Consider the following 13391-nt stretch of genomic DNA (forward strand, 5'->3'; position numbering starts at 1 on the left):
ACTCAAAAGTATGTGTCATGTGATGAACAACGAAAACATCGAATTGTCTGGCCCATATTGTTGAGACAAATAAATATACTGATTATTAATGTATGCAAAAGACTAAACAGTAGTTCCGTTCTCAGGACCCGAGAAGTGAACTTTCTAAGTAGTCATAACTGTTCAGACACTTTTAAATACACAGTTATTGGGAGCCAGTCCAAGAGGAAGCACAGGATGTCATTCGTTTCGCATTCCGAAAATTTCTATTTATTCTGTCCATAGTCTTTCGATTCTATTTTCTTCTATAACAGAATAATGTCCAATATCCGTCCTTTTTCTGTGTCACTACGTATAACGGGTAAGACTGGATATGTTTCTTCAATACGTTCTCATCACCTGGCACTTAACTGATATTATGATCGCTATTTGTGATCAGACTTTCCTCTGCGTGAAACATTTCTTCCACGCTAGAAACATCCACAATTTTTGTGACCTAAAGTTTCTATTACTCGCCGAAAAGGCCTACCACTGCTTGTAAATTCATTGCTATTCAAAACAACGATCATTTTTACTTTTCCCGGACCCCCAACAGCGTAACAACATTTGTATAAGTGTCGCCGCTTGTTCAAGTCCATATATGTACACGGTGTCTCACTACGCAGTGGTCAAACTGTGATTATTCATTTTTGTAGACTTTCCACCATTGTGATTAATACGATAATTGGCAACAGCTCATTGATCAAGAGCTCGATGAAATACCAGAATGATTACACAAATGGCAAACTAGAATTACATATGAAAGATATCATAAATTTCTGCAATTATTGCAATTCAGTCCAAATATTTTGGCATGAAAATTACTATCAAAATTGCACCATGAGCAGGATAGAGGCGGTAAATTTGATAGATCAAGTATTTTAGAAAGGTCAGTTAATTAATTGACTGTCACTCTGAAATGTTATACAGCATATCCACAAGTTCAAATTCCACCAGACGTCACATCTGGCCTTAAATTCATGGCGTAAGTAATTTTGAGACTGGCAAATTCCACGGGTTCATCCTTGAAGCAATATCAGATAGACATAAAATGAAGTTGGTTCCCAGTTTATCTTACTAAATGTCACTTCAAATGACTGATCTACCGTCAACTGTAGAAAATTATGGCAAAATCAATCGAAGGAATTCAGAAATTTCATACAGCCAACATTCGATCAGTTTCCCAATCAACCATTGTATCAGATACATGTTTACATGAAATTAAACGCCGATTTCACAAGCAGAAACTGGATATTACGATAAGGTGTAATTAGATGTAATAGCCACCGGCATAAACAGAAAAATACAAATTACGTAGGTGAGAAGATCAATAGATAGCAAAAATACATCCATTTTGTACGGATGAAACCGTGCTATTTCAAAAATATCTTTCAAGGCTTTTCTTAGGGCTTAGCGATTTGATAGATTTAATGTATGTGTATCTTCCGAAAATCAATCTATGAATCAAGCAAACTATTGCATCCCCTAGGGCTGCGGCAAATCTGTCGAAATGACATCATGAGAAAGCAATATACTTTGTGAATATAAGGTCGAGAAGGGTTTCTATTGAATTTGTGACAGTAATGCTTAAACCATCCGCGCACGGCTGGAGCACTTTGCCATGTACCATATACAGAATGTAAGCCGAGAATATTCGGGATCTGCATTCGCATCGGAAACAATCGGCTGATCTTGCACTGGCAGGAAAATCAGAGCCTTCGTCGGAAAAAAAATTGATCGCGTTATATCGACGATTCAGCGCCCTAAATCTGGTAATTTTTGGAAACCGTCATTGCGATAGAAGCGAGATAAGCGTTGAAAGATGTGGACATTGAATACATCATCGACTCAGATGATGGAGCACCTCCATCGATTCGTCATTAAGACCTTGTTGATTTCTGGCACTTAATTTTCTATACAAATACATGCCGGTACACTGTAAAAACTAAGAACGCAGTGAACATACTGAGAACACTGAAATAAGGTGTTCCCGAACACTTTTTAATGAATTTGGAACATCATCGAGTGTTCTAAGCTGATTTAAGTGCAAAAGCTCGTTCTGATGAACGCTGAGAACGGCTATGGAACGGCAAGAACACACCGATCACTCCACTAGAGCGTACGTGACTTTTCAAAGCGTTCTAGCACGCTTCACTGCACCTCGCTGACTGTGGAGAATCATCTTTAGTAAGCTTTTGTATTCTTGATCTTATAATATTAATCGGCATTCATTGGAAGTAATTATGTCAGATCATGTAGGCCTAAACAAACAGTGCATTTCACAGCCGGCGTAGGCCTAATACGCGCCACGATGCGCCATAAATGCAATGAATGAATGCGGCAGAAAATCTTTTGGCGGAGGCCTCCACCATAACTGCGAGCTAAGTGAAGCCACATTTTTTCAGACAATTATTAGCGGCCGCTGCCTTGTGAATTAAAGTTTTATACCAAAAAATATTTTCCTCGGTGACTCCGCGCTGTTAATCAGGGCAGGGATCGAACCTATGAACTAAAGCTACAATCTCGCTCAAGAAAGTGAATTTGATTGATTTGACTTTTCTCAAGGTCGTTGAGCTTAAGCTGTCTGCTAAAAACGAACAGTCGCCAAAATTCCACATTCATTGCCTTAAGAAATTATAATTCGAGGCCTTTACGGGTATGATAGTTTACATCTCTGTAGGCCTAAATAAAAAGATAAAAGCTGCGGTGCATTTTATTGGCATGATGATATACTGAAACTGTGTTATTTTTCTTTTCAGTTTCTTTGCCGTTCAGCCATGCCCATGCAACGATATATTGCATTCCAAGATATTACTAGTTTTACGCGCATACTGGAAATTTGCTCTTATTTGAATTTTGACGTCAGCGATGAAGTGATTGATAGCCACTTTACCATATGCTTTTTTAACATAGGACAGTGCAACCTGATCCAGAATATTTGTGCCTATTATTTGATCGAATATCAAGTCATAAATACAACATTATCGTTGTAGAATCAGTACAGTAGAGAGTAAGTATGGTCTATACTTGTAACTTATGTAACTTTTTTTCAATAAGCAATGATGATTTTAAAAATCACATCTTAAGAAAACATAGAAATGATCCACATTTCAAAATAACGTGTGATGCCTGTGGTGCCACCTATCATAATTATTTTTCATATCGTAGTCATTTTAAACGCCACCATGCCCATAGGGAAGAAGTTGACCATGAACCCGATGACATAGACCTACCAGAACCGCAAAATCTCCAAATAGGCCTAAATGATGATCCTAGACCTGACTTAGGCCTGGTGGAACATGATATTCAACAAAATCAAAATGAACTCAATGTTGCAGCAGTTGACCAACTGAAAATGAGTGCTGGGCAATTCATTCTAAAAATGAGAGCTGGCCATAAAATAAGTGCAAGAGCAACCTGTGAGATGCTTGAAACAGTCAGCCAGTTTACTGAAATTGTTTCTGAGTGTACTCGTGATAATATTCTTAGATTAGTTCCTGGACTGAATGAAGAACAAAAGAATTTGATTACTCATTACTTTGCTGAAAAACAGGATGTATTTGCTGGGCTTCAAAGTACTTATATGCAGAACAAGTTCTTTAGAGATAATTTCTCTTTGGTTGAACCTGTGGAAATAGTGTTAGGTCATTATTTCAAAAAGGTCAAGGTTAAAGGTAGATATATTTTCAAGAAAGTCCCTGCTCTTGGCTATTTTATACCATTATTAGAAACTCTTAAATCAATTTTGAGTATACCTCAAGTAAAGAATTGTGCCAATATAAGTCATGCTAGTGAAGATCAATACATGCGAGACATGTGCGATGGTACTTATTTCAAAAACCATCCTCTGTTCAAAAAAAACCCGAATGCACTTTGCCTTCTTGCATACTGTGATGATTTCGAGCTAGCCAATCCGATTGGAACTCATGCCAAATTGCATAAAATAATCATATTCTATGTAGTTGTATGCAACATTCCACCTGAATTACGATCAAAATTGCCAGTAATTCATCTTGTAGCTGTTACACTGAGAAAGTATATTGTTGGTCACAGGGACAGGCTTCAAAAGCTTCTTAAAAATTTTGTTGATGATCTAAACACTCTCTATGATGGGTACACATTCATCTTACCCTCCGGCATATATCGTACTAATGGGACTTTATTGGCATTCACTGGAGATACGCCTGCAGCAAATGAAATTGCTGGCTTTAAAGAAGGGGTTGGTGGAGCCAGCAAGCCTTGCAGACTTTGTGATATTCATAAGAATGACATGAATGCTATATTCTGTCCCTCTGACTGCATGATGCGAGAAGAAGTTGAACATAGAGAGAGGTGTAATTACCTGAAAGAACTTAGTAGGGCTGATAGGCTTCTAATGAGTAGTGAGTATGGGATAAATAATGATTCTGTGTTGCAAGGTATCAATGATTTCCAGATAACGAAGTGTTTTCCTATGGATGTCATGCATGTACTACTGGAAGGAATTTGCAATTATGAGACCAAATTATGTCTTCGACATATGGTATCTGATAAAAACATGAATGTTAGTGTTCTAAACAACTGCATAGCAAATTACAGCTATTCTGAACTTGAAATGAAAGATAGACCTCAACCCATAGATAGAAAAACTCTTTTTGGTAATGGAAAACTAAATCAAACGTCTGAATCTATGCGGATATTAATGTATCATTTGCCATTCATTTTGAACGCTATGAACATACTAGATGATAGAGATGAGTATTGGAGTAACTGGATACGTCTTCAAAAGATAACTATTCTGAGTTTATCCCCTATTATATCTGATGAAACTATTGCATTTATAGATATATTGGTTGCAGTACACAACAGAAAATTCGTAGAGATTTATCCCGATGAGAGCTATACGCCCAAATTGCACTATATGGTACATTTGGGGGATCAGATGCGAAAATATGGTCCTCTGCGCACACATTGGTGTATGCGCTTCGAAGGGAAACATGGTTTTTTCAAAAAGATGAAATGGAACAATTTTAAGAATATTGCTCTAGTTATTGCGACAAAGCACCAGCAGTGGCTTTGTCTTCAGCAACTCGGGACGGATGGGCAAAGATCCATGTGTTTCTTAAATGACGAAGATGACATAAAATTTGGGCACATAATGCATGAAGACGAAGACCATTTCAATGATATAATGACATATTTAGTACGTGAAACACATAGATTGCAGATAGGTCCTTTGATGATAAGCCCAAAGATCGTCGTACATGGTCATATTTACATGCCTGACAACATTCTCCTTTTAGAATTCGATGAAGATGAATATCCCGTATTTTGTAAGATTACTAAGATTGTAGTTGTTCAGGAAGAGAAATACTTGCTACTTGATAGGTTTTTAGTCGAGAGGTATGATTACACTCTCAATGCTTATGAGCTTCGAGAGGATCACTCTTGTAGTAGAAATAAGATCTTGTCTGTTCAGGATCTCCAATTCCCTTGGGTACTGCCCCAAAAATGCTTTGGTTATAAGAGATATGTTTTACTTTGCTATAGTCCTCTCGTAATGTTGTAAACTGCTGTTGTTTTTATAGATTTTATAGAAGGCTAGGTCACTGGATGTGGTGTGTCTGTCAGAAACTACAGTGGAACCTCGTTACTTCATGAGACCAGAAAATATGTTCATTATAACTGATATATTTTGAATCCAGTATGAAAAATTATAGGAGGTCAAATTATCCCATTTTGAACAGTTTGTAATAACCGATAAATCGTTATATCTGATGTTATAACGAGGTTCCATGTATATCCAACTATCTGACTACTCCTTTAATGCTAGAATTTTTGTGGAAATATTTCTTATTGCTTAGGTAAACTGTCCGTTTGAAAAAGCAAGGTTTTCAATCTCACACTGACAGTGTCAGCTTTATTAAAATATGTGTTCGGTCGACAACAAAACCACACTTCATCGGTGCATAAATTCAGCAGGAAACAAAGTTTTCTTGATCGCGTCATCACTAAAAATGTTAAAAGATAAAGGTATGTAAGTCGATATTTGGTATTATGTAGTTCAAGTTCAAGTTCATGTAAATATACTGGTTTATTTAATCTTGTATAACAATATTTTTGGTTGTTTAGCTACGAAATGGTTATCTTCAAGTGAAGATGATCCACCGTCAGTGTACACCAGCGATGGAACTGAGATCTTCGACGAAGAGGTGTTTGAGGTGATTTCACAAACTGATACGACTCTCCTCATATTAAAGTCTGGTGAAACTCTGATCAATTATGGTGAGTATATAGGCGTATATATTCTTAGAAATGGTGAATCATCAAATTATCGTAGTTGTTTTAACTAATTATAATTCAATTATAACTTTTATTAGACGTCCATAAGAGTACTCTTCAACCTGATTTATCTTCGTCAACTGATACTGACATCAGCTCAGAAAGGTCTGATTTCATTGATTCGGAGGAATCGGCATCAATTGTGAGTATATCTTTTATATACTATCAATTATAACAGGGTTCCTACAGCCCCTCAAATCCCTCGAATAACCCTCAAATTTAGAATTGGTCATGTAGCAAGCCTGTAAAATCCAATATTTAAAGGAATTACCAAAACTAAGCGCTGATGTGGTGGATAAGCTATCAGCCTCTGCATCAGCTGCTGCCGCCGTTTGGGATGAATGTGTGACTCAAATGGCATACGGTTTACTCAAGAGACCCGAGGGAATCTCGACATCAAGACAATATACAGAGGCATGCCAAGAACTCATAAAAAGATATCCCAATTTGGCCAGAATCTCAGCTGGTAAAGTTACAAAGCCTTGGGTAAGTAATCATTATATGATATTATAATTACATTATATTATATTATAACCTTTAACTATTTGCATATTAATCTAAAACTTGGAATTTCAATGAAAAGTGATAGTTCATATCTCAAGTTGGATTCATCGAAGCAAAATCCTGAAATGTTTTTAAGGAAAAAGACTAAATACCGGTATATATGTTATAATTTTTAGCCCACTTGGCCGAAGGCCATTCGGTTAGTCCCTGTGGTTGGTTGCACAGTTTTGATTTAAGTCCAAAAGTTGTCTTAAATTTTAGAAGTGATCTTAGGTTGTTAGATTGGCTATAGAACTTAGTTGGTCTTAAGTCTAAGCCGTGACTATGCAACCGGCCCTGGGTCTTAGTGTGGTCTGGCGTGCGTGTGTCATATTTCTTGTGAACGCTCTACAGACCACAGTTTTTGGCCAATCGGCTTTAAATTCACATATATTGTGTATGACCAAAACATCTCGGAGGAGTTTTATATTTGTATTAATTGGATCCAAGATGGCTGATTGGCGGCCATCTTGGTTTCTGAAATGTGAAATGAAATGGTCTATCATATGACCAAACAAGGTCATCATATCATCCAATATGGCCGCCTGGTGACCATCTTGGTTTCTGAAAATGCACAATTTTGATATTACCTGATATAATATTCCATGTAGATCTTTCATATTTCATATGAGAATGTGAAATAGAAGGGTCTATCATATGACCAAACTAGGTCTTCTTAGCACCTGTCCTATTGTGCTTAGATTTTGTTTGATTAAGGTGGCTTTTAAGAAATCGTTAAGTATGAAAGTGAGACACATTCGGCACTACAGAAAGAAGAGAGATAATACGTCAGCTAGCAGTAGTTACAGGAAGGCAGTTAAGGTTTCAGGTAATTTTATGAAATAATAGTTTAGTCGTACATGTATGTATTATTAATGAAATATGGTATGATATTAAAACAGATGAATCTGTTTTAGCTTGCCGTGGTTTGAGTCGGGAGTCTCCGTCGTCGCCTGTTGGTGGTTTAGACGAAGACCGGAGTTCTTTCACAGCTGTTAAAGCGTCAGGTATTTATAAAATGAATAGTTCGTTGTTGTTCCTGATAAAATTCCAATCAAATTACCGCATCTAATTAGATGAGTCTCTTTTAGGTCGTTGTGGTTTGAGTCGGGAGTCTCCGTCACCTGTTGGTTTTTTAAACGAAGGCTGGAGTTCTTGCGAAGCTGTTAAAGCATCAGGTAGTTATAAAATGAATAGTTCGTTGTTGTTCCTGATAAAATTCCAATCAAATTACCGCATCTAATTAGATGAGTCTCTTTTAGGTCGTTGTGGTTTGAGTCGGGAGTCTCGGTCACCTATTGTTTTTTTAAACGAAGACTGGAGTTCTTGCGAAGCTCTTAAATCGTCAGGTATTTATAAAATGAATAGTTCGTTGTTGTTCCTGATAAAATTCCAATCAAATTACCGCATCTAATTAGATGTGTCTCTTTTAGGTCGTTGTGGTTTGAGTCGGGAGTCTCCGTCACCTGTTGGTTTTTTAAACGAAGGCTGGAGTTCTTGCGAAGCTGTTAAAGCATCAGGTAGTTATAAAATGAATAGTTCGTTGTTGTTCCTGATAAAATTCCAATCCAATTACCGCATCTAATTAGATGAGTCTCTTTTAGCTTGCCGTGGTTTGAGTCAGAAGTCTCCGTCACCTGTTGGTTTTTTAAACGAAGACTGGAGTTCTTGCGAAGCTGTTAAAGCGTCGGGTAGTTATCTGAAATAATGGTTTAGTTGTATATATGATTGACGAAATTCTATTCAGATTATGGTATGATATTAAAACAGACGAGTCTCTTTTAGTTTGCGGTGCTTTGAGTCAGGAGTCTCCGTCGCCCGTTGGTGTTTTAGCTGAAGACCTGAGTCCTTCTGAAGTCTCAAATAGTGGTAAGAATGATTCCAAAGTATATGAAATGTATTAATGTGAATTGAGTTCAGATGCCTCTTTTCTTTAATCTCTTAGACCAAGCTGACCTTGCTATGTTAGGAGAAAAGCGATTGTTGGACCGACCAAAGATATTCAAACTGATGAAGGCCACACTAGCGCAGCGTCGACAGGAAATAAGAAATTCAGGCGATATACTTTTCTTCATGCAAAAGTATAAATTTTTTCAACATTTAGATTATGTGAGTGCAAATATCTTTGATTTTGAAATTTCCACATCAAATAAGATTTATTTGGTTGTAAAGTTTGTTTTGGATATTTTTAGATTTTCGAGGAATTTCATTTGATGGGATATGCAAGGGACTTTCTACATAATTTTTCTCAGAGATATGAATCAATGTTAGAAAAGTTAGCCACTTTGGCTATGATGAATGGAGATATTAGCGTAAGTCGCCTAGCCCGATTGATGTTGATTTTTTAAATTACGAAGTACACTTTGAAGAGTTCTGCTTGGATAATGTAATCCTGCTATTTTCATCTGTAAGCTTCAACATTTTGTCCATGTTTCAACACATGGCTAAATCTATATAGCTGCGTTCACACGACAACTAGTTAGACCGGTCTAAATCGGTCCGCACTGGGCCCACAGGATGTCGCCATGAGTATTTTACCCCAAAATTTATGTAAATGATCATAGATTTATGATTCCCTGGCAGTTTTTTATTTGAACAATTTTGACGCAGTGTACCATATATCTGGACACATCAACCTATAATAGATTCTAGGTATTTTCCAGAACAATTTATAGGGATATCTATTCAACTATCAACATACGCTGAGATTTTAAGATAAATAATAATCCGTTAGCGTACACATTAATTTTAGGTAGTAAAGAAATTATATGAAATCTTAAAACTATATTAATAGGCTTGATAAGTAATTGCTGACGATACAATTGAATTGATATTGCAGAGTACGATTTAGACCGGCTCCTAGTACCAGTTTCTCTCCACGGCACACACACAGATTTAGTTCTGTCCTAATTTAGACCCATCTTAATAATGTCGTCTAAACGCGCCTATACAGTATATGTATTCTAAACCTACGTATTTATCATTCTAGGAGGATCAGCATCAGATTGCTTTGATTGAGTTTGTACACAAGGAAACAAGCTACAATTATTCACGTTGTATAATTTCCGTTGTTGACGTAAGTTCATTTGCCTAAGCTTGAGCTAATTATGAAAATATCTGGTACTTAAAATATTTCTGGTATTTAAAACATTTCTCTGACTTGAATTTAAGGATAGTCAAAATCTCATACAATGTTTTTATGGTTACAGTATTGGTATTTTTAGGAAGTGGACTTTGGAAAGACCAGCAATTCAGAAAATTCAGCATTCCCAAGTATTGTTGTGGTTGGTGATGGGGTATCGTATGCGCAATATTTTCTTTCTATCGGAACAGTGCTTATCGATTGTACCACCTACAAAGATCTATCCGGAATCAAGTTAGCATTACTGGCAACACTGGTATTGTACTACATTTTTGACCTGAACTATCCGAGACCTTTCAAGGAGTCCCTATCATTCTTTCAGGCAGTTCTATTTCAAGAAAATTGTCGTAAAGGCAATAGAACGGCCAAATTATTCAGCCATTTTACATGTAGTTAAATAATACATGTAGTTGAATTCCTGGAAAATCCAGCCTTGGTAAACTAATGAGTAGTTTGAGTAAAAATACAATATTAGAATTGAAATCTGACAGTGAGATTTAAAAGATCAGTTTGGTGGAGCAGATTTTGTGGCCTTTTAAAGTGAGAAGGGTCAGTGTGATTCTACGAGGCATTCATTAATTCATTCATCCTGACCCTACTCACTTTAAAAGGCCACAACATTTGCTCCACTTAGGCGATCTTTAATTTCAGGGTCAAATTTCATCTTCAATAATAATTTTTCACTAAAACTGTATGCTATAAAACTACATTTCTGTATAGGCGGTAACTGTTAGGAATTTCATTTCAGGGGATATGTAAGGGATTTTCTAAGTGATTTTTCTCAAAGATATGAATCAATGATTGAAAAGTTAGCCACTTTGGCTTGGATGAGTGAAGATATTATCATTTAGATGAACTAGAAAATGCGCATTCAGAAAAGAAATAAACCTGGAAAATCGGCAGAATTTTGAATTTGCTTGAACTATATATGCTCTTCTTTGATTGTGTTTTTATTTCACGCTTAAGGCTGAACTGTTCAGATATATTATATTATGTTTTTTAGTGATGCAGACTGAGATGGTCAGATATATATTTTACCATGTGAATGACATGTACTAATGCAGCTATTAAAAGGCAGCATTCTCTTAAAAAGAGCGTGTATGTATTTGATTTACGCTTATTGTGGCCAAATACATTGGTTAAGGATTTTGATTCAATGGAGTTTGTGCACAAAGAAACCAGATACATTTTATTATGTTTTTTAGTGATGCTGACTGAGATAGTCAGATATATATTTTACCATGTGAATGACATGTGCTAATGCAGCTATTAAAAGGCAGCATTCTCTTAAAAAGAGCGTGTATGTATTTGATTTACGCTTATTGTGGCCAAATACATTGGTTAAGAATTTTGATACTTCCTTTTTGACAATTTTAATTCAAAATAATAAAATTTTGGATTTCAAGATTAATCTCATCTTTTTGGTTTTTCTGCCGGGAATGTGTTGAGTTTTGCAATGTTCCCTCAGGTGTTCCGGAGTTCTACAAGTGTGTTCCCAAAAGGTGTTCTTGCAGTGTTCCCACTGGTGTTCCAGAGTTCTAAGAGTATGTTCCCAAAAGGAGTTCTCGTAATGTTCCCACAAGTGTTCCATGATTTAAGTGTTCCAAAACTCTACTCAACTGAAAATGTTCTAAGTAGTGTTCAAGATACGTTCTTAGTTTTTACAGTGTACTCGTACAACGAGTTGAGTAAATACGAGGAAAAAATGTATCCCGACGCGAAACACGCCCGGTGTGTACTCGTTCGGCGCGATTATCATCATCAACAAGTACTTCAATGATATATCATCATGTGACAAATCGCTATTACGTTTCATTTACAACCGATCCCTTGGTCGTTAGATTTGTAACGCGTTCGTCTTCCGGCGACAGAGTGTGTAAGAACTTACATCCAGACATCGATCGCCAATTGACTTTTCAGCAGTTGGCAACCACGTCACATTTCACTCCCGGATGTGGATGGTCGCAAGGATGCGTCGCTGCCAATTATAACCGATAAATCAAGTTACGGAAATCAAATGGCGGCTAGATTTTCGGGTTTATCGTTTGAAGCCATCAGAACGTGTTAAATGCTAATGCGAGCGGTAAAACCGTTTTAAAGAGGAGCGATAAAGAGGATGGCCCATTTTTTCTATCGGTTTAAAGTAAACCTCATCAATAATTCAGTATTCTGCGAATAAACAGGATACGTGTCATATTCCATAGACACCTTGTGATTTAGTAGTTTATGACAAGCTTTCATTGGAAATGTATAAGATCTACTGACTAATTACCAACAGCACTTCTTCTGTTGAAAGATTCTCTCTTCAGTACATTAAAAACTTCAACGTTCCTTATCAATATTTTCATTACTCTTGACTAGTTGAAAATAAACCATGAATTTCACACTCTTTGTGCGGCTGAAGTCTTTGGAAAAATTGACTTACAATATCTTAGAACTGACAGATTTTCTGTCGTTCAAACAAACACAATGCCTCTCGTCTCCCAATTCGCCCGATAAGGTCGACACTCGCTATTCAGAGAGAAAAATGTACAAATACACAGATGAAGATGCTTTTTTCTTACAGCAAACAAAACAACCACTCGCGGTAAGAAAAAATATATCTGTGATGCATAAATAACAACTCAAAGATCCAGTAAAACTAGATTCCAACGAGTCGGCAAACACTGTTGTTGCCAATAAGTTGGCCGCCATGTTTAATTACTGGTAGGAAAAATCCGTGTGGTGAATTTCATCAATAGAGGAAAGGATGAAAAGCTACAAGACGTGACTGATTGAATGGAAAGGTCTTGGGGGACTTAGTAATCATAGAACTGATCAATTACACTTTTCCTGCAAGAACACAACCTTGAACTTGCAGTACATATTAGAGACCTATAAAAGTAGCACCTCTTCTAACGCCATCAAAGGAGCAATATTCCCGTCCATAACATTGCAAAGAACTCCTTGAGAATACCCGGTGGTCTGATTAGTAAGTCCCGAGTCCCATTAACAGCTCAGGTCTGGTTTCACTATTTTCTCAGCTACCCGACGCGATGGTTGATTTTAATGTTACGTTTGGGCAAGCCCTGCTTAAATATTCAATTACGAAGGAATCTATATCGGCCAAGTATGTTTGTAAATTACATGAATAAGTTATAACTTACACATCAAAAAGTCAGGTATTATACCACCGAAGCAGTAATCAATATGGACTTGCGGAATGGTGACAAAACATTCAAATGTGTTGCAGCATGCTCTATAAGCAGCTTTCGAATCCTTATACATCTAACCATGATGCATATTTCATGTTGCTCACAATCAATTACCACCAAGTTAACTCACAAAGGGGAGTTCAGGTTTAATTACACACGTAACTCACAGACGA

General features: G+C 36.8%; 2 protein-coding genes and 1 long non-coding RNA gene across 5 annotated transcripts in view; 2 read left to right on the top strand and 1 right to left on the bottom strand.

The window, feature by feature from the left end:
* The window catches only part of LOC141908495 (neurexin-3-like), a 40952-nt gene that overhangs the window by 25115 nt on the left and 2446 nt on the right, over window positions 1-13391 (bottom strand). The window lies entirely within an intron of this gene.
* LOC141908524 (uncharacterized) lies at window positions 1971-3539 on the top strand. Its single transcript, XR_012619614.1, has 3 exons — window positions 1971-2205; window positions 2778-3028; window positions 3508-3539. It is a non-coding gene; the product is annotated as an uncharacterized LOC141908524 (long non-coding RNA).
* On the top strand, window positions 3548-11399 carry LOC141908506 (uncharacterized). Of its 3 annotated transcripts, XM_074798594.1 has the most exons (16): window positions 3548-3692; window positions 5862-6030; window positions 6130-6282; window positions 6378-6481; window positions 6604-6825; window positions 7600-7711; window positions 7800-7889; window positions 7974-8060; window positions 8145-8231; window positions 8316-8402; window positions 8487-8573; window positions 8653-8751; window positions 8828-8991; window positions 9075-9194; window positions 9872-9958; window positions 10107-11399. In XM_074798594.1, the coding sequence occupies exons 2-16, from the start codon at window positions 5928-5930 to the stop codon at window positions 10419-10421; spliced, it is 1917 nt and encodes a 638-aa protein (XP_074654695.1). In that variant the 5' UTR covers window positions 3548-3692; window positions 5862-5927; the 3' UTR covers window positions 10422-11399. The 3 variants fall into 3 exon arrangements, with proteins under 3 accessions (XP_074654695.1, XP_074654704.1, XP_074654713.1); XM_074798603.1 differs by lacking the exon at window positions 3548-3692 and having other exon boundaries at window positions 3703-6030; window positions 8668-8751; XM_074798612.1 differs by lacking the exon at window positions 3548-3692 and having other exon boundaries at window positions 3703-6030; window positions 10092-10192.

This window comes from Tubulanus polymorphus, chromosome 1 (assembly GCF_964204645.1).
Source record: "Tubulanus polymorphus chromosome 1, tnTubPoly1.2, whole genome shotgun sequence".
NCBI lineage: Eukaryota > Metazoa > Nemertea > Palaeonemertea > Tubulaniformes > Tubulanidae > Tubulanus > Tubulanus polymorphus.